Below are 21162 nucleotides of genomic sequence, written 5' to 3' on the forward strand. Positions count from 1 at the left end.
GGTGGGTGTGCACAGGCTTCCCTGCACACACATGTACAGTGCACTCACCTACCCAGTGTGCACAGATGCATGCATGCTCAGACACTGCACGCACACATGGTGAACGCTCAACTCACCCAGTGCACGCACGCATGCACGCAAGCACAGACTAATTGCACAAATGCACACACTCATGCAATGCACTGCCCTCTCCCAGCACACACAGCTATCTATACATATGTAGACCCCCTGTATACGTGTGCAATGTGTGCAGCACCCACTAGTATGGGTGCACAGACTCTTTGCACACCCCTCCTATATGCTCCTCTCACCCCACACATGTATGTATGCATACCTAGACCCTATGCACACCCTACTGTGCACTCCCCTCTCCCAAAACCCCCATGCGTGCACGCCATGCCCCCCCCCCCCCCGCCTCAAACTGCATCCCGCCCAGCCCCCTGCGGCCCCAGCCCCATCCCCTCCCGCGGCCCCGCACAGGGCGGCCCCTGGCCGGCTCTCGGCGGGCCGGTCCCGGGGCGATCCCCCGGGGCTGCCGCAAGCCCGGCCCTCCCCGGATGACTCCCTTGACGTGCGCTAGCAAATGGGAGCGGGGAGGGGTGTTGCTGCCTGCCTGCCACTTGTTGCAAAAAAAAAAAGAGGGGAAAAAAAAAAAAGGAAGAAAGAGAGAAAGAAAGAAAAGAGGGAAAAATCCCACCCACCCTCATCTGCTGCGGAATAAAAGAAATATCGGCGGGCGCGGCGCCATGTGAGCGACGGGCCGGGACCGGGCGGAGCAGCCAGCCGTGCCCCCCGGGACGGCGGGGCGAGCCCCGGGCGGCGCTCGGAGCCGGCGGCATGGTGGAAAACCCCAGCCTGGCGGCCAAACCCGCCCTGGTGAGGGCCGGCGCGGCCGCACCGCGACGGGACGGAGCGGAGGGGCCCCGGTAGCGCGGGGGGTGCACGGTGGTAGCGGGGTGGGGGCACCCCCCGGTCGGACAGGATCGGACAGGGAGCGGGATGGAGGTCCCCGGTGGGACGGAAGGAGGCTCCCGGGAGGACAGGGCGCACGGTGGGATCGAGGCGGGGATCTCCGGCGGGACCGGGTCGGGGTCCCCGACGGAGCTGGCGCGGGGGAGGACTCGGTAGGAGACGGTCCCCGGTGCGACCGTCGGGGCGGAGGTCTCCGGTTGGGGACTGGAGAAGGTCCCCAGTAAGACGGCGTCCCTGGTGGGACCGAGACGGGGCGGGGGGGGTCCCAGCAGGACACGGTCCCCAGCGGACCGAGGAGGGGGGCTCCCCGCAAGACAGCGACGGAGGTCCTGGGTCAGACCTGTCCCCGGTGGGAGCGAAGGAGGGCGTCCCCCGGAGGGGCGGTGATGAGGTCCCGGAGGGCCGGGTCCCCGGTAGGGCAGGGTGACGGGTGGGACACGGGATGGTGCTGGGTGGTCGCGGCAGGGGAGGCAGCCCCTCCGGCAGCGAGTGCCGCGCCCGGTGCGGCGGCGGCTTCGCGGCCAACTTTTGGGCAGGGCCCCCGGGAGCGGGGGGGAGAGCGGGTGGGGTGGAGGGTGCTGCCTCCCCTCCTTCCTCTTCCTCCTCCTCCTCCTCCTCCTCGGTCGGCGGCGGCAGCGCTGAGGCTGTGCCCTGTGCCCACAGCCGGCCGCCCCGCCGCGGGGGCCGGGGGCGGCGGGGGGGCTGCGCTTGGCGGCGGTGATGGAGAGCCTGCAGCGGCAGCAGGCGGCCCGCCTGGCCCGCGGCCCCGACGGCGCTCCCCGACGGGCCCCGATCGAGCCCGGCCCCGGCCCCGGGCCGCCGCCCGCCGCTCCCCGCCGGCGCCCGGCCCCCAGCCCGCGCCCTCCGCCCGCCGTCGCGGGGGGGGAGGAGGGGGAGGAGGGGGAGGAAGAGGAGGAAGAGGAGGAGGAAGAGGAGGAAGAAGGGGAGCCCCGCGACCCGCCGCCACCACCACACCACGAGTGGACCTACGAGGAGCAGTTCAAGCAGGTAGGAAGCATCCCGCGCACCGGCACCAGCACCAGCCAACCCAGGTGGGCATCCTCGTTGTGCCCCCGTGGCCCCCAGACTCAGGGTTCAGCCCTCCCTGAATACCATTTATGCCCTCCACTGCCCCCAAACCCTGTCTGTGTCCAACCCTAAATGGGCCACACCACCGCCCCAAGTCCCATCCCAGACCTACTCCAAGCAGACGTTCCCAGTACCACTATTACTCCCAGACTTTATCACCATGCCACCCTAAATGGGAACCCCACAGTTCTCTTCTGCTGCTGCCAAACTGCATCCCAGGCAAGCACAGTTAGTGCAACCGAACACCACTGTCCCAGAGCCCCATCCTGCCCCGAATGGGTACCCCCTGAATGCTCCTCACTGCCCCTGAGTCCTGCCCCACCCCAACAGGCATCCTCGGTGTGCTCCCCATCTCCCTGCCACCAAACCTCATTCTACTCCTGCCTCATGTCCCCCACCTTCCCCATGTCCCCAGGCCCCGCAGCCCAGTGTCCAGGCACCTCCCTGTGCCCATGCTGGCCCATGCAGGCTCCATGCCTGGTGTTTTCTGTGATGGGCAAAATGGGATGACCCGTGTCCACAGACGTTTTGTGGAGATGGACAAGGGCTCTGGTGCGTTGTCACTCCAAGGAATCAACAGCCCATGGAGCTGATCTCTCCCGTATCTCTGTGTGGGCCAGGGCATATTACGGCTGGTCAATGCGGCTCATTGATTACCTACGTTGGCCGGAGGGAGCAGCATGTTGACCCTGTCACCTCACTGCTGGTGGGCATAGGGGAGACCCCTGTGCCACAGAAATCTGACTCCTGGGGTTCGTATACAGGTAGAGGAAAGGCCTCTCTGTGTTTAAGATGCTGGTTTGTGCAAGCCCTGGTTGGCATGGAGCGGGTACTGCTCTGTGCACGGGTGTGAGTGTGAGTGTGGACTGCACAGTGCCAGGTCAGGTTTGCGCTCCCCATGTGCTCAGCTTCATTGTCGGCGGTGGGGGAGAGGGGTGACGCTGGTGACGGGGTGGGTGACAGGAAGGATGTGGTGAGGGGACGGAGCAGGCAGAGGTATCCCTGTGCAGCTGGTGTGTGGCTTTTTAGGATAGCATTGCTCAGGAGACAGTGGGATGAGGTGACTTACTGGCTCATCCACAGTGGCTCTGGCAGGAGGAGACGGGGACAGCAGCAGGGACCCGACTTTAAGGTGCTGTAGGGCCATGCTGCTGCCTTTTCGGTGTCAAGATTGCACAACACAGTGTTGTTTGGAGGGACCAGGGCTCAGCTCCCTGGGCACCGGGAAGTGTTACATTACACCCGCTGCGCAGAAAAAGGCTGACTGTCCGGTTCCCGGGGTCAGCCGGGAGGGCGGTGGGAAGCGGCTCCTCCTTCCCAGGCCTGGGGAGGCTTTACAAAGAGAAAGCATCCCTGGCATTTCTCGTCCTTCAGCCTCACGCCCTGCCCTTGGCTCGGGCTGCCTGCACTCCCCGTGTGGGGCAGGAGTGAAGCCAGCAGCACGGTGTGAATACTGGGGAGATGGATGGCAGGGGAGGTCAGTGTCGGTAGCTAAATCCTGCCACCACTTTTCAGGGTGAGATCTAGCACCTTGCTTGCTTGCTCTCTTTTTTTCTCCAGTCCTGATCGGAAAGGCAATGGGTCGCTGCTCCAGAGACCCACATGTGGGTTTCCCACCTGGTGGCATGTCCCAGCCAGCCGAGGGGCAGTGGGATGTCACTTATGTTCAATACCCCTGGGTGCACAGGGACAAGGGGACCGATTGCCTTTCCGTGGCTTATACGGGATGGGACAGGGAGAGGGGAACGGAGTTGCCGGGACCAGCTGTGCCCTGACTTTGCATGGTTCTGCCTTGTGGCAGTTTGGAGCAGGCTGCGGTGCCGGCTTGTCTTGGGGTCTGCAAGGTGGCTGTCACTCCTGTCCCTTCCCTGTGATCATCTGGGAGGGGACATGCACCTGCCTGGGAGGGACGTGTTCCCCCTGGGCTTTCCCCAGGCTGCAGGGCTGTGCCTCACCCAGCCTGGGGAACAGGTTCTCCACTCTCAGCAGGGGCTGAGTGGGGAGGGTGGCTGTGCTCTGGCTTTTGGAGGTTTCTCAGGGGCTGGGCTGTGATGCTGTGGGCCGCAGAGGGACACATGGGCTGTGTTTCCCACCAGGCCCCCCTGCTTGAAGCTGCCCCATGCCAGCATGGCACTGCTGGCATCACCCAGGATGGGTCTCAGGGTTTGTCTTTGCTGTCATGCTTCTGGATGGGTGAGATAGCCAAGTGAATGGGGATCTCCAAATCCAGTATGGTTTGCAGGGGGGTGGGCAGGGATCCACTTCCCCAGCTCTCTGCAGCAAGGAGGAGGCCCTGATGGGGAGGTGGTGGGAGGTGGGTGCAGGACCAGCCATGGGGGGGTTTCCATGCAGCATGGTGGTGCTAAAAATGGGAGCAAAGGATGAGGTTGTGGTGAGAAATCCGTCGAGAGTTAATAAGCAAACGCGGCTTCCCCCAGCTTTATATGATTTCCGAGGCACTGGTTTAGGGGGGGCTGGCCAGACCTTTGCTCTGATCTGGGAGGGCCGCTCTGATGTTACAGGGTTGTGAGACCCCCTCACCCCTGCCTCTTGCATCAGCCCCCGGCGCCGGTCTATGTACACTTGATAAGGACACATGGGTAGAGAACTGGGCAAAGGTCTGGGAGGTCTCCTGCACCAAGCGCTGCAAGGCAGCCCTTGCCCTGGTGTGGGGGGCACCGAGCGGGGTCTGACTATCCATGAACTTCCCCTTCCCTGGGGACAGAGATGCCACCAAGTTGCGATGCCGCAGTGCTGCATCACACATTTAACTTGGAGGGCACTGGGAAAAGCCTGGCATTGCTGGTGCCAGCTCAGGTCCATGAATTCAGCTTTTGGCCCTGGGGAGCTATGCACAAACATGGTGATGGGTGCTCTGGTTTCTTCCAAGTGATAGAAGAGCAACACCAGGACCCGGGGTTTTCTTCTTCATCCCCTAGCTCTTCCTGGAGATGGTACCATGGGAATCATCCCAGGCAGGAGGGATTCACACGCCTGGGTTTTGTGCCCGGCTCCCCAGCAGTGGAGTGTTTGCTGGCAGGAGGATGCCCTCCCTGCCAGGGCCCCGCCAGCATGGTCAGGCCCATCTGGTTGTGGTTGGGTGGATCAGGACCTCCTGAAGCTGCTTCCTCCCTGCCCAGGAGCAGCTGGGGGGTGTCAACACTGGACAGTCCTTTGGGGACTCTCAGGTGTCTGATAGCCTCAGCGGTTAATTTAGGGATGGCTTGCTTTGCCAGCAGCTGTTTGCCATCATCCTCAGCCAACCCTGGTGTGGCTGTTCCTTCTCCTGCCCCGTCTGTCCCTGCTGCCCACAGTCACCTCTTGCACCAGCCTACCCTTTCCATGCATTTTGGGGGGGCTCACCAGCCATGAACAGATGTGCTCACATCTCAAAGCCTGGAGGAAAGTCTCTGAGTTGGCCGCAGCCCTCCCTACCATGGACATCCTGATCCATCGGTGCCCCTTCCCATGCCTTGGGGTCACCCCAAAATGGGGCAGCAGGGCTGTGCAGTGCTCACCCGCCTGCCTCTGTCCCCACTGCTTTCACCTGCAGGGTTGGGGAGGCAGAGGTGGCTCAGGAGGGGGAGGGAGGTGGTCTCCCTGCCCCAGCATGTCTCCCCCCCCCCGCCCCCCCCCCCCCCCGCCCCCCCCCCCCCCCCCCCCCCCCCCCGCTACCTCCAGCACATCTTCAACCCAGGTGCAGAAGCAACATCCGCAGGGCTCCTGGGGCTAAATTAGGGGGTCTCTGGTTACACCTCAGAGGCGGGGCGAGAGTGGGAATGGACATGGTGTTTGTTCCTGTCCATGGCTGCCTGGAGGCTTCTTGCCAGCAAACCTGCAGGCAGAGCTCTGCCCCAGGGCCAGGAGCACCTGCAGCGGGGAGGCGGTGGTACCAGCAAGGGTCAGCGTGCTAATCCCCAGCAGCAGCAGCTCCGGCAGCTCCATCAGCCCGGCACGAGTGCAGGGGCACAGGGCAGGAGCAGGGGGCTGCTGGGGTACATCTAGGAGTGCATACGGAGGTGTTCTGTGTGTGTGTGCGCATAGGGACCAATGTGAGTGTATGGATCCATGTACATCCTGATACAAGTGTCGGGATATGTCTGTATGTATCTGAATCCACGTGAGTGCTGATACGTGTGTGTGGACCTGTATGAGTGCCCACATGTGTGGGATCTCTGGGATACCCTATGTGTGTGTAGGGATCCATATAAGTGCCCAAATATGTATGAAGCCATGTGAATGCCGGTATGTATTTATGGACCTATATGAATACCCAAGTGTTTATGGATGTGGCCAAATGTGTATGGAACCATACATGTGTGTGTGTAGGGATGCGTATGGCACCGTGTGTGTGCCCACACATGTATGGTGTGCCCATGCATGTCTGAACACACCCATGTGTATGTACAGGGACATGCGTAGTGTCCCAGCATATATGGGCACTCCTGCACATGCATGGTCCGGTGTTTCCACGTATGGAGCCATATGGTCCGGTGGGTGTTTGGGGCAGGGTTTGGGGGCTCAGCCCCCCTCCACGCCCCAGCCCACAGTGCTGAGTACCTGAATCCTGATGAGTGTCAGCCCCCTGCCCTTCCTGCTGTCCCCCAGGGCCCTTCCCAGCCGTGCTGCAGTCTGAGGGATGCTGAGAGCCTCAGTGGCTGCCGCAACATCATCTCCCAACCGGGGGCATCCCAAGGGCTTGGGATCGGGGGCTCCAAAGAGGACGTGTAAAAACTAATCAAGACTGTGAGAACAAAGGCACTGCGGGCAGGAGTGGAGCGCAGGCAGGGCTCCCCCCCCCTGCAGCTGCCCCCAGCTCCTGCCCCGGAATCTGATGTGAGTGGGGAGTTTGGGGGGGATGCACCCCCTTGCTGACTTGGGCCTCCGCTAATCCTCTAATTGGGTTAATAATGGATGTAAATCCCCTGTGCAGGCAGCAGGCTGGGCAGGGCTGCGGCAGGGAGGGGAAATGTGGCCCCAGGGAGGTGGGATCTGGCCCCACAGGGGTGCCCGTGGGAGTTTGCACCTGTGTGGGGGTGTGGGAGTGAGCTCTGGTGTGCTTGGGGGTCAATGTGCACAGAGGACAGTGTGTATAGGAGGTGTGGGAGCATGCACCAGGGATAGAGTGTGTAGGGAATGCATGAGCACACTTAAGGTGTGCGTGGGTGTGCAGGGAAAGTGTGTATAGGGGTTGAGTGAGTGTGCACAGGTTGTGTCTTTATGTGCACAGGGGGAATGCATAGGTGATGTGTGAGCATGCACAGTAGGTGTGTATGTGTGCACAGAGAGAGTGTATAGAGGATGTGTGAGTGTGAACAGAATGTGTGTGCAAAAGGAGAGTGGATGTAGGGGGTGTGTGAGTGTGCACAGGTGTGTGGGTATGCACAGGGGATGGATGAATGTGCCTAGGGAGTGTGTCAAGAGGAAGAGTGTATAGGTGATGTATGAGCATGCACGAGCATGCACGGAGGGCTGTGTGTGCAGAGAGAGAGCATGTACAGGGGCTGTGTGAGCGTGCATGGGGTAGTGTTTGCCTGAGGAGAGCACGTCTGGAAGTGCAAGGAGAGCACGCACATGATGTGTGAGTGTGTAGGTGGGTGTGCACCGGGTGTGTGAGCATGCACAGGTCAAGTGTGCTGGGCACTGTACATGAGGCTGTAGTGGCCTGTCCCCTGGGGCACAGGGATGCCCATGTTGGCAGGGACACGTTCCCCTGCAGTAGGCTGCAGCGCAGGGTTGCTCTGTCCTGGATCCAGCATCTACCTTCGCGTTCGGTGGTGGGGTAGGAGCGAGCCCTAGCCCCAGACGCCCTGTCTGCTTGGGTGGCTCTTCTGACAGTGGAGCTGGGTGACGGGGTCTCTGGCCCGGGGGTGCAACCAGCCCTTCCTCCCCCATTGGCCCTTCAGAGTGGCCAGAGGAAGGGGATGGGGCCGAAGGTGCATGGGGGGATCATCGAGCACCCATCACACATCCCAGACATGTGCACAGCCCACCCAGGTGTGCACCCCCATACTCACCAAGCCCTATAACAGGCGTGTGCATGTACAGACCCCCACGTATGCAAGCACACTCCCTGTGCGCACACCTATGCACATATAGCGGGTGTGCGCATGGATGTCCCTCGGGGGACACCTAGGGTGGTGCTGGTGCTGGAGGGGGGTCCCCCAGCTCCGATCACCATGGGAGGCAGGGATTGCAGGGGAGGCAGGGATGGAGAGGAAAGCAAGGATGGAGGGGGAGGCAGTGGTGTGTCAAGTGCCGGCGGGTCAGGGAGGTTAACCTGAACAATTCCCCTCATTGACTGCCTGCCTGTTCAGCCATGAACGAGTAACAAGGGGCCAAGCGTGGGGGACGCACGCTCACCAGGAGCCAGGACACCCCCCACCTGCACCACTTCCCTCAGACAGATGTAGGACAGTAGGACGGCAGGACAGGTCTGCAGACAGTGCCCGTGGTGACACCATGCAGCATATTTCCTCCGGACATATGGCTCCAACCTTTGGGGAGCCATGCTAGCACCCTATGCCTCTGTTTCCCCTCCTGCAAAACGGGTTGAGGAGGAGGCTGGGGGCCCTATGAGTCCCCACCTTCACCCCAGGGTCGGGCTGTGGGTAGGGGGCTGCCCTCCCAAGGCCAGCACTGCCAGCAAACAGTCCCTCGCCTTGCATGAAGCCAGGTTAATGTTTGCAGCAAGCAGCTCTCCTGGGAGCGGCGGCGCCCGCCGCCGTGGGGAGGGGGGTTTTAATGACCTGCTGGATCTGCCGCATTATCAGCGCTGATTAAACCTGCTGCTCTATAAAGCGCCGTTAAATATTAAGCGTGATGAAAGGCTTTGCGGGGGGAGCCACAGCACTGGGAGAGGGCTCTGGAGGGGGTCTCCAGCCACACTGATGGGGTGACCACTGAGGCCGGGGGTGTTGGGGCAAACGAGCACCCCGGCACCCATCTGGGCTGTGGGTTTGGGGGAGCAAGCCTCCCCCAGAGCCAGCAGCACCTTTGAATGCAGCCAGCGTCCAGGCAAAGCCGTCCCATAACCATTAACTTATTAATGACTGGTGGTGGAGACGAGCAGTGGCTTGCAAGGTCAGGGGGTGGTTTGTGCCCAGCGGGGAGTGAACTGCCCCCCAGCTCTGACAGTGGGTATGAGGAGGTGACCCACAAGCCCTCAGCTCCTTTGTGTGTGCCTCATGGCTGGGGGGGGCTCTGACCATGGACACTGTTGGGGTCCCTGAACCCCGGGATCCACAGGGCTGTGCATCAACTGGGAATAGCCAGTTCCTGTGGTTGCAGGGTAAGTGAGGCACTGATGGCTTTCCTGTCCCCCCTATGCCATCAGGACACAGGCAGGGACACCCCAGTGTCTGGGTGCCTGGCCATGGACCATCTCCCTGGGGAAGAAGCCCGGGACCCCCAGCTCAGAGGTGACAGTGAGGCTCCAGAGGGGTGCAGGGACCCCAAAATAGCCTGTCAGTGGATGGCCACCCACAGTGTGCAGCTGCACCCTGGGGGGCTGGGAGGTGCGCGGGAACGAGCATCACCCGAGCTCCCTGCGTGAACAGAGGACAGATGGAAAAATTAGCGGTGCGGCTAATCAATGTGGTGCATATTAAGTGGCTCAGGGGTGTGGGGGGGGAGACGCGAGGCGGGGGGGAGCCGAGCAGGGTCCGGGATCAATATGGCTTGTATTAAGTGGATTAAATCCTGGTTGCCGATCTGAGCCCTTATTGCCAGCAGGAGGTGGCAGCTGAACGGGGACTGTGGGGGTCCTGCTGCGATCATTTCCCTTGGCAGCAGGGCCCTGGGGGGGCTGTTGGGAGGCTCACTGGGGCAGGGCAGCCTGGAGATGCCTGGGGGGTGGCTTAGCACCTCACCGCATCCTTCCTCTATCTAGGGGATCAGCTGGGCTAAAGGGGGCCAGGGACCCCAGCTCCAGCCCTGCAAGCCCCCCAGGCTCCGGGAGAGGCATCTCCTGGGCGAATGAGAGGTGCTGACAATGTTATTGAATCGAGGTGAGGAGGCACAAGGTCTGTTCACGTCCCTTTAATAAACCATGTTCGACCCACTGACCTTTAACCTGCCCGGCAAGCCCAGTTATCCCCATCCCTTAAGGACTAAAGACGTCGCCATGGCAATGGGATGATGGGAGGGAGCAAGGTCCCGGAGCTGGACCCAGGGTGGGGTGGGGATGAAGATACTCTGCTCTGGCCCTGCACCAGCACCTGAGCGGTGGTGCCAGGTAGAGGTGAGGTGGTGCTGGGGGTGCTGCAGCTTTTGGGGGGGGCAAGCACCACGGACGGGGTCCCCGAGGCCGGCAGAGCGGAGCTGTGCTGCACACCAGCAGATATCGATCCCCGGGCTTGACAGTTTAATACTTCTGTTTATAGAGGAATATAGTTACATCGATGGCGTTAAATGAGTTACTAATTATATCAATACAAACACGATTAAAAGGGTCCTTGCTCATAGGTCACCGCAAGCAGGAGCTGCTGGTGTTGCACAACTGCCCCTGGGCAAGGCCTGCCCAACCGCTCCAAGGCGCATGATGGGGCGATGCTCTGGGGTGGTGTGTGCCCTGTGGGGGGGCTGTGCATCCTGGGGGTGTGTGTACCTGTCTGAGGTTGTGCATGCCCATACGGGGCTGTGCATGCCCGACTGGGTTTGTGTGTCCCAGTCTGGGATTATATGTGCCCATCTGGGGTTGTGCATGCACGTACAGGGTTGTGTGTGCACACATGCAGTTGTGCATGTCCATCTGGGGTTGTGCATGCACATCTGGAGTGCATGCCCATGCAGGGCTGTGCATGCAAGTACGGGGTTGTGCATGCTCCTGCAGAGTCGTGTGCACCCATGAAAGGCTGTGCATGCTGACCTGGGGTTGTGTCTGCCCGCCTGGGGTTGTGCGTGCTGGTAGCAGGGTGTGCACATCCGAACACAGCTGTATGTGCCTGTGTAGGGATTTGTGCCTGTACGGGTTGTGTGTGCTTGTATAGTGTTGTGCACATTCATGTGACCTTCTGTGTGCCCATGCAGGGTTGTGTACACTGACGCAGGGTTGTGCATGCTTGTGCAGGGTTGTACGTGCCCATGCAAGCTTTTGTGCCCCCCTGGGGGGATGTGTGTGCAAGTACAGCGTTGTGTACAAGTTTGTATGGTGTTGTGCATGCCCATGAGGGTTTGTGCACACTTGTGGTGTTATGTGAGCCCATACAGGGTTGTGCACGCTCATGTAGGGTTGTGTATGCTAGCATGGGCTTGTGCACACCCATGTGGGGTTGTGTCTGCCATATAGGGTTGTGTACACCCACATGAGTTGTGTGTCCCCCTACAGCGATTGTGTGTGACCTGGAGGGGTTGTGATCTGCTGCTTACATGGTTAGTCCCCAAGTGAGGCAGGAGGGGACCACGGTGCCCGCCCTGCAGGAAGAGGAGGAGGAGGGTGAGTGGCAGAGCCAGGCACCCTGGGTAGGATGGAGCTGGCTCCTTTCTTAGGACTGGGTGTGTCTGGGGGTCCCTCCATGCCTGGACACTGTAGCAGACCACCACCTGTGCCACCCTGTGAACCTGTGGCACCTGGATCCCATTGCCAGCCTTGGCTGGGACCCAGCCCACCCCCTACCAGCAAGAACCCCCCAGACACTGCCTCCTCTACAGCCTGAGCATCCTTCAACCTTCCAGGACGCCTGGTGCATCCCCTGTTATTCGGCTCCACTCTCATCTCCACTTAAAAGCTGACCTTTGCTCCCCATTTGATGTAATGTGGTTTTGCATCTCAGTGCCCCATAGATAAAAGGTAAGAGGTTAATAAATGGTGGAAAAAGAGATCCCAGCGCTTAGAGGTCACACTGGTTTTGGGGGCTGGAGGCGGTGGTGGCACACGCCGGGTGTAGGAGCAGAAATGTGAGCAGCACCCGGGGGCCTGGCAGAGGTGTAGGTGCTGCTGAGCTCAGGCTGCAGGAGCCCTCCCATGGGGTTGACCCCCTGGGAAGGTGGTGGCTTTGCCCTGCTGTGGGATGAGCAGTAGTTGCTGATTTTGGGGAGTTTACTCCTGCTTTGACAAGCTAGGAGATTGCAAGGTGTGGAAATGGGTTTGGTATGGAGCGGTGGGGTTTGAAGCCCACTGCAGGCAGGAACAGGCAGGGAAACGCAGGCAAAGCCAGGCTCACACAGGCTTTCCGGGGCAGAAATCAAAGTAACCCCCCAGGAACTCTACTCCAAGCCTGACCTAGTTACTGAAATTGATGGCTCGAGGAGCTCCTGGGAAAGGGCAAGCAATGGGGAGGGGGCAAAGAGCAGGGCAGGGAGCACCACAGTGGATGGGAGGGACAGGGTGCTGGCACTAAGGGTTGGGGCACCCCAAGAGCACCCTGCTGCAAGGAGGGGACAGATGGGTGGCACCCAGAGGGCGAGGAAGGGGCAGGGATGGAGCACTGTGGAATGGCTTGGAACTGCGCAGTCAGCTCCCATGGGTGTGGTGGGAGACAGGCAGTAGCACCCATAGACTAGGTTAGGGACAGGCAGTTAGCACCCCTCTGTTAGACGAGAGACAGGCAGCAGGTGCCCGTGGTTTAGATGACGGACTGTGTTAGATGTGCCTGTCCAGTGATCGGAACTGTCTGTAGGAGCATCCCTGTATCCCTACAACTCCATGTCCCCCCAAGTCCTCGCATCCCTACATCTCCATGTCCTTGCATCCGCATATCTCTGCATTCATGTGTCCCCATCACATCCCTGCATCCCCCCATCCCCACATCCCCTGCAGCCCAGCTCCCTTTATCTGCCCAGTGAATGATGTGCTATGTGGAGGGGGGTGTGCTCCCTTTCTATTGGTTTTTAACGGCCTTTCCCAGCACAATTGTTTTTTAAACGACTCTATTTTGTGCCTGACTTTGTTTTCCAGCTTGAATTTCTTTGTATATGTTTTGGAAATCCATTCTGGACTGCTGAGTTTTGTTTCTTTTCAATGGCTTTAAATTCTTACCAGGCTTGCTGGGAGGAATTGGTGTCTATAGCGCCTTCGATTGGTGCTAATTTTTCCTTCATGTGCTCTGACTTTTACTGCTGGGCCATCGATCTGGCGGGCTCCAATTTGTCATGGTCACCCAGGCGCTGTGCTGGAATCAGGCGAGCCCTGGCTTTCGCATGGAGCCAGCACTTCATGTCCCTGGTGTAGGGACCGTGCTGGCCTCCCTGGTGTTGTCCGTCAGCTCAGCCTGGGGGATTATGCCCGTGTGTCCAGAGCTGTGTACAGCTCAGGCCATACTTATCAGGCCATCGATAGCCCTGTCACCCTGGTTGAGTGGGACAGCCCCAGTGCTCACAGCTCCCTCGCCAGCACCCAGCACCATGGCCCTCCACTTTGCCCTACCTCTGGAAGGGACCAGCATCTCCCCTGTGTGTGTGGATGCGTGTCCCTGCAGATGAGGATGCTGATCCCATGCTGGGACCTGGTGAACGCCCGCACTGGGCAATGCCAGGAGGCTGCTGAGCCGGAGGAGAGCTGAACATCCCAGTCCCAGGGACCTGTCCGAGGGCCTGGGATTTGCTGCTGCTCTGTCTACATTGGCATCATCTTCTCGGGCTGAAACACTGTCATCCCTCTGGCTAGTGAGGAGAGGGGCAGGGAAACTGAGGCACAGATACAGCATCTCTGCAGCAAAGCTGCAAAACAGCCAGTGGTGTGTGGCGAGCCAGCGCCAGCCCCCAGGCATGGGGAGAGCGCAGCGCTGCTGGCATGATGGTGTGCTGGGGAGTGCTGTCTGTGGGGCAGGGAGAGCCTCTCGTTGCTGGCAGAACAGGCAAGTGGGGCCGGGGATGATGCTGGGTCCTGCCCCAGGCAGGGTCCTGACCCTGGCACTGCCCTCCTCTGCCTCACATGCCCCTGTATGCTGGCAGCGCTGACCCCTCTCTCTCCCACACCCAGCTCTACGAACTGGACGAGGACCCAAAACGGAAGGAGTTCCTGGATGACCTCTTTGGCTTCATGCAGAAGAGAGGTAAAGGTGGGTGGCTGGGGTGGGCACCACTGGCACCCCTCTCCCAGCTGCCTGGAGGGGCTCATAGCGTGCTCCACTTGGGCACGGATCTGCTGCGGGTCTCTACAAGCCCCCCCAACAGGTCCTGCAGGGCATCCCCCCACCATCTCCTACACACACACACTCATGCATAAGCTCACACCTGGCAGATTTGCCCCCTTGTCCCCAGGTGGAGCTCCCCACAGGGTGCCTGCTGGCAGAGGGGCTCCCCTGGGCCCCGGAGATGAGGCTGGTAGCAATGCCCATTAGCGATGCCCAGCAGGGACGCCCACCAGCAATGCCTGGTAGGGATGCCTGTTAGCCTGTTCCTTGGTGACAGCCGTTAGCAACACCTGTTAATGATGCCCATTAGCAGTGCCTATTTGCAGGGCCTTTTAGTGATGCCTGGTGGGGATGCCCTTAGCTGTGCCCATTAGCAGTGCTGGTTATCGCTCCCCATTAGTGCCCAGTGACGATGCCGATGCCCGTTACTGGCACCTCTTAGCGATGCCGATGATGCCACGATGATGCCGCAGGAGTGGGGTCAGCAATCCGGGCAGTGCTGGGTGCCCAGGGGTTAAGGGCTTGCCAGCCAGCCCGGCTGCATCGGAAATCTTTGCTATCGGCATGGGGGGCCAAGCCTGCTCCCGGGGACTCAATAAATGCTTTAACCTTCGCCCTCCCCGTCCGGGTCTGCGACAATTAAAAGTTGCCGAGTGCAGGCTTGTGGCCGGCTGTATTAATTAGAGCCTTTTGCCGGTGTGTGGATTAATGAACATGCCGCTCAATAGCCAGTAAACCCCAGGCAGAGGTTAATGCCGAGCTAATTAACGGGGGAAGGCTGAGGGGTTGTGTGGGAGCAGTGGGGCTGGCTGTGTGCAGGGAGGTGGGCACAAAGGGGCAGTCACCCCCCAAGTCGTGCCCATGCGAAGGGTGGTGAGGGTGCCTACGACACAGGGATCGACTTTTGGGTTGGGCGGAGACCCTACAAACTCATTTCACTCAGGGCTGTGCTGCAGGGAGCTAGCATGGCTGTAGGAGCCCAGCTGGAGGTGGTGGTGTGGGGGGGGCTTGGTACTGCCCCGTGGGTACCCCTGGGCCCCCTGACCCTGGTGCAGGGCTGTGGGGAGCGAGTGGGAGCATCAGAGCTGCCTCAGCCCCCCAGCATCCATCAGCCGCAAGATTCATGGGCTGTTCCACGGCTTCATTATCTCTCTCTCCAGAGCTAATTAACTCCCTCGCCATTGGGGCCAGGGCTAATTAAGCAAGCGTGTGGTGATGCGGGGAGGAGGGAGGGAGTCCAGTGCTTCTCTGTCAAGGCAGCTCCTCATGCCTCTGTGTCCAGCCATCCTGCTCCTGTACCCTCTGTCCCGTGCCTCCGCAAGCGGGTGGCGTCCCCCTGGGGAGGGTAGGCAGGTGTGCAGGTGTGCGGATGCAGGTGCGCATGTGCCTGTTGGAAGGCTAGGGGATTTTGGAGGCAGGTAGCAAAGAGAAAGGGAACAGGGGGGCTGCAGGGCAGGGACAGCATCCCGGGGGTCATTGGGAGCTGGCTGAGAAGCAGCACCCATGAGCCAGTGTAGGTGCTGCTGGGGCACCCAGGGGTGCGTGGGTAGGGGACTGCAACCCCCAGGCTGTTTCCCTGAGGTGATAGTGGGCCTGGGGGGATTGATGCCTACGGGGTGATCCCTAATGAAAGGGGCTGCATCCCCCCTGCTCTCTGTCAGGGCATTTGTCAGTGGGGTAGAAAATTAGCAAGGCTGAACTACGGGATGAAATGAGGAGGACATTGGGGACCTCGTGGCACGAGGCAGGTCACCCAGTCCCAGTGGCACGTGGGGGTGACTGCTGGAGGGGGATTTGGTGAGCAGGGATGAGATGGGGGTGATGGTATCAGACATGGTATCAGACGTGGGGTGCACGCAGTGGGAGACCTCATCCCCGTGCTCCAAACTCTGTGGCACCCCCAAGAGTGGTGAGCTGTGGCATAAGGAGACTGTCTCTGCTTTTGCTCTCCAGGGGTCTGCAGCCCCCCCCCCCCCCCCACTGCCTCCCGATCCCTCTGCTGAGCCGAGGGACCCTGCCGATAATAACACGGGGCCATTAATCAATCAAGGAGCTAATTGCAGCACCACAATGGCCATATCACCTCCCCGGGCTTTTGTGCTGCTTGCCCTGGCCAGGCTGGGGCCATCACTCTGCGGGGACGCAGACAGGTCCCTTTGTCAGCGGGATGGGCACCAGCCGCCCACCCCGCGCAGCCCCGAGATTAATGGCGAGCTGCTTTCATTAGGCATTATGGCAGGGGAGGGGGGAGAGAAAAGAAGTCCGTGGGCCATCAGTCAGGGGCTGAGACCCCGCAAACTCATTGGCACATTGGGGTGATGGGGAGCTCATGAATTGTCCCCCCAGGGTCATGGGGCCAGTATCAGCAGCCCCTGGGCAGGGCCAGTGAAGGACCATCAGCAGATATCAAGTCAATATCTCCGCCTTTTTCCCAGGAGGATAAACTCCTCTCCCCCTTCCCAACCGGGCAAACAACACAGACACACACACAAAAAAAAAAAGTTAAATGAACTCAGTAAAGGAATAAAAAGAGCTCATTTTTCAGGCTTATGTGAAGAAGCCGAGCCAATATCGGGGCCATAAATTAGGGATGCTGGAGGATGGCGGTGAGTGACGGCTTCGTTTGAGGGGCGAAGCGCAGCCGTGACAGCCTCCCCCAGCCAAATGGATGGCTTTCCGATACCACCCGCTCCGTGCCACCCCACAGGAGGAATAAATATGGGGTGGGATGGGACAGGATGGGATGCTCATCCCTCCTTGCCCAGCTGTAACCCGCAGCTGCTGCCCAGACCATCGCCCTGAGGCACTATGGGGAAGAGCAAGGCTGTGGGGCTGTTTGGGGGTGCTGGTAGAGTGGGGACAGGGTTGTAAACAGACCCAGTGGCTGTGGGGACCATGCTGGTCCATGCTGGGCTCACAGAGCCCTGGTGACCCCATGTCCCCTCACCCCTTGGCCTTGGTGGGGGTGTGATGCTAGGGGACCAGGGATCAGGGTGTCTGCTGAGGACGCTTGAAAAGAATTTGCGGTCAGGTCTCTTGAGAGGGGCACTGCAGGCCTTTAAGCAGTCAGGGGGCTGCTGGGGGGTATCTGTGGGGTGAGGAGCTTTTCTGGGGACTCTTGGGGGAGCACCTCTCTATGGCGCTTGGAGCAGGATTTTTAAGAGACAAAACTTCTCTATAGGCAGGTTGTGAGTCCCTCCAGAAGGGTTATGGGGGCAGCCTCTCTTCAGAGAGGGTAATAGGGTTAGTTCCTTTATAAAGTTTAGATGGGGTGTCTCTTATGAGGCTCCAGAAGGGGGTTACAGAGAGAATCCTTCTAGGATGGTCTGAAAGATTTTGGGGGCAGGTACTCCATAGGGAGGTCTAAGAGTTGTGGGGGGACAACTCTATCTAAGGGGCTCTGGGGGAGTCACTTTGCCCATCCCACTGTGCTCCTACATCCCAGCTGAGAGCGTACCTGACCCCACCAACAGCTCCATCAATGGGGACCCTGTGCCGGCATGCCAGCGTTGGCCCCACTTGTTGGCACAGTGCCACTCTTCCAGCCACCCTGGGGTCCTGCCTGCACCCCCTGTGCCCATGGGTGCTCAGAGAGACACATCTCCCCTTGGGGAGCAGCTGATACCTGCAGTGGTGGTGGGGACAAGGTAGGGACTGTGTCCCCAGGGAGTGAGGGTCCCCCATGGGCTCACCCCACACTGTCTTCTCTGCCCTGTGCATGGCCGAAAGGGACGCCCGTGAACCGCATCCCCATCATGGCCAAGCAAGTGCTGGACCTGTACACGCTGTACCGGCTGGTGACGGACAAGGGTGGCCTGGTTGAAGTCATCAACAAGAAGATCTGGCGGGAGATCACCAAGGGCCTCAACCTACCTACCTCCATCACCAGTGCTGCCTTCACCCTCCGCACACAGTGAGTGCTTGGTGGTGGCAGCGGGTGGGGGGGACCCACCCTGGGGCACCCACTGGCTCGGATGTCCCAGAGCCCCCACAGGTGTGTGGCATGCCATGTCCCAAAGTGGGATGGAGAGCTCTGCCCCTTCACAGGTGCCATCCCCACCCTGGTCCCCACTTGGCACAGGGCTGGCTGGGAGGTGTGTGATGCTGGATCTCATCCTGGCTCTCTCCCCATGCAGATACATGAAGTACCTGTATCCCTATGAATGTGAGAAGCGGGCACTCAGCTCTCCCGGGGAGCTCCAGGCCGCCATTGACAGCAACCGTCGGGAGGGACGGAGGCAGACTTTTGGCACGGCACTCTTCAACTACTCGCCGACTGGCACCCCAACCCTGCTGGGCTCCCCCAAAATGTCTCTGCCGGCTCTTAGCATCTCCACGCACAGCTGCAGCCAGCTTGGTCAAATGCACGCTGTTAAGAAAGGTGGGTGAGGACAACATCTACCCCATGGTGGGCATCTCTCACCAGGGATGGACACTACTCTGGCAGCGGGGATGTTCCCTGTCTGCTCTCACCTTTTTTGCTTGGGGAAGATAGGAACAATTTTGGTTTTTTTAGTCCCTCTCTGGGACTGAGGAAGGCTTCTTTCTCCTGGCTTTGGAGGAAGACCAAGCCCAGATACTGGGGGTGGCGGCACACCCTGCCCCATGCTTCTGGGATGCATGTGGCACCGGCTGGGGATGGTGAGATGGGGTGGTGATGGGGGGGACCCGCTGAGCTCTCTTGGTCGTTGCAGAGGATGGCGTGCTGGCAGCAGCAGTGCCGGGGCGCATCGCTATCCCAGTGGGACTGGCTGGCCACCATCTTGCAGCGGCCCAAGCAGCAGCCGCCTCGCAGGCAGCAGTGCTGGAGCAGCTGCGGGAGAAGCTGGAGACAGGGGAGCCACCGGAGAAGAAGGTGGCTCTGACGGCAGAGGAGCAGCAGCGGCTGGTGCAACATGCACTGCAGCACAACCTCCTGGCTGTGGCCTCCCAGTTCCCCATGAACGTCAAGATCTCCAACCGAGGTAGCGAGATGCAACACCTCAGCTTGGGTCACCCCATTCCCAGGCACCCCAGGAGGGAGCAGCAGCAGCTGGAGAGGAGCATGGATGCCTGGAGAGGCCAGGGCCCTGTTTCTCTTTCTTGGGTAGGTTCTCGTTTCTGTTTCTTTTAACACTCATATTGGTATTTCCTTTCCCCAGATGACAGACAGGAGACCGCACTGAACCTGTCCACCAACGGCATTAGCAGTATCAACATGTCAATAGAAATAAATGGAGTTGTCTACACAGGTAAATAGAAGGGCCGCTTGGCCTGTGTAATTGCGGCCGGGAAATCCAATAACTTATAGCCACTGCCTGACCAGCAAGTCCTTCCTTCAATCTGATGTCTTTACTATAAAATCCATTGTAATGAAGTGGCAGGGCCTGGGGAGATGGGGGGTGAGAAGGAGGGGGTCAATGAGGGTGGAAATTGACCCCCAGCAGGTGCTAGCAATGAAGGGCCAAAGTGGGGGAAGGATGGATGGATGGACGGACGGACGGACGGACTCAGGCTCAGAAGTGTGAAAAGGCACCTGGGGTCATCCCCCACCATGGGCTCCTGTGGGCAGGGCTTGGATCACCTGATGCTGGTGTGCCTAGAGGGTCTCTGGCTGGAAGCAGGGGTTGGCCGGTTGCAGAGCCCGGTGTTGGGTGCAGGGGAAGATGTTGGGGTGCTTTGCTAGAGCAGAGGCTTCTTTGGGGTGCCGATGTGCCCCTACCTGGCTAAGCAGTTAATCCCGTGCCCCTCAGCTCCCTGCCTGCCCTGCTGAGACACTCCCAATTAAAATAGATGGCTTTTCCTTCAGGACTTAAATATTTAACGAGCTGGAAAGGCCCAGGCTAATCAGCATGTGGGGCTGCCAGCCAAATGGTCCTGGGCCACCCCACTGGCTGCCCCACACGGATGAAGGCAACTGGGCCGGGGGAGGCGCAAAAAATGATGGGAGGGCTGGAGCCCCCAGGGGTGCTGGTCTCACCCTCCCCAGCATGGGTGCTGGCAGTCAGGCGAGCGGAGCCCCCAACCCTGGGTTTGCCCTAACTCCCTTGCTCTTGCTCCCCAGGCGTCCTGTTCGCCCGCCGGCCTCAAGCCCCCCCAGCACCTGGTGGAGGGAGCACCCAGAGCCGGCCGAACCCCATGCCTGCCCCGAACCCACTGCTCCCAGCCACCTCGCACAGCCACACTCCCACCAGCACCTCACCGTAGGGGAGATGCCCCCCCCGCTCTGAAAGTAGCTGGGGGTCCCCAGAGCCTGGAGGGCTGAGCTGTGGGACCCACCTGGGCTACCAGGGTGGGATGAGGGACCCAAAGGTGCCTCTTCCTGCAATACTGAGCTGTGTCCATGCAAGGCCGTGAGCACCCACGTGGGCTCTTTTGTCCCTTATCCCTGCACGTGGGACCCCTTCCCCATGCGTGCCCTCTGACACGCACACCTTCCTTCCCAGGCACTGCCCCCAGGTCCTGTCCCCCCCTTATACAGCTCCTGCCTGCCCTACTGCCTGAGGTACCCCTGGGCCCTGCATGCTGCATCTCCTACACACTGTAGCCCCTATACACACCTCAGTGCCCTCACTGCAGCCCCTATACACACTTCATTGCATACACTGCATCCTCTGTGTTGCCACACTCAGTGCACACGCTGCATCCTTTATGTACTGTCTCCCCTATACACGTGTGTGCACACCACATCCCTTATACACACTCAATGCGTACGCTGCATCGCCGACGCACACCCTTGGTACCCACATTGCTTCACCTGTGCACACCCTCAGTGCAAACACTGCAGTCCCTATACACTGCGTATATACTGCACCCCCTACCCACTGCAGACCCCCCTGTGCAGTCCTCCTGAGCTGCCTGGACTTGCTGCCCCTGCTGAGACACCCTCAGGGTCCTGGGTGCATCCTGGCCAAGCCAGGGTGGTAGCACCTCAGGCCCCCAGATCCTCAGCTCGGAGGTCACCCTGGGGGTCAGATACTGGGGAAACTGGTGGGACTGGTGGGGGTGAGATGTGACCAGTTGTTAGGTGGGAGTGGAGTTTATGGGG

At 60.1% G+C, this 21162-nt stretch overlaps 1 protein-coding gene across 2 annotated transcripts; it reads left to right on the plus strand.

Annotated features, from left to right (window-relative positions):
* The first annotated feature begins 650 nt into the window (after positions 1–650).
* Positions 651–20903, plus strand: ARID3C (AT-rich interaction domain 3C). 2 transcript variants are annotated; one of them, XM_075740029.1, is made up of 8 exons: positions 651–876; positions 1636–1980; positions 13982–14054; positions 17865–18048; positions 18272–18516; positions 18830–19099; positions 19277–19366; positions 20179–20903. In XM_075740029.1, the coding sequence occupies exons 1-8, from the start codon at positions 838–840 to the stop codon at positions 20319–20321; spliced, it is 1389 nt and encodes a 462-aa protein (XP_075596144.1). In that variant the 5' UTR covers positions 651–837; the 3' UTR covers positions 20322–20903. The 2 variants fall into 2 exon arrangements, with proteins under 2 accessions (XP_075596144.1, XP_075596146.1); XM_075740031.1 differs by lacking the exon at positions 18830–19099.
* Positions 20904–21162: the final 259 nt, after the last annotated feature.

The sequence above is a fragment of the Balearica regulorum genome, chromosome Z, assembly GCF_011004875.1.
Source record: "Balearica regulorum gibbericeps isolate bBalReg1 chromosome Z, bBalReg1.pri, whole genome shotgun sequence".
Taxonomy (NCBI): Eukaryota; Metazoa; Chordata; class Aves; order Gruiformes; family Gruidae; genus Balearica; species Balearica regulorum.

Coding starts and splice junctions, on each gene's coding strand:
- ARID3C (XM_075740029.1), top strand. CDS start 838: ATGGTGGAAAACCCCAGCCTGGCGGCCAAACCCGCCCTG. Junction 14,055..17,864: donor TGGCTTCATGCAGAAGAGAG/GTAAAGGTGGGT, acceptor CATGGCCGAAAG/GGACGCCCGTGAACCGCATC. Junction 19,100..19,276: donor CGTCAAGATCTCCAACCGAG/GTAGCGAGATGC, acceptor TCCTTTCCCCAG/ATGACAGACAGGAGACCGCA.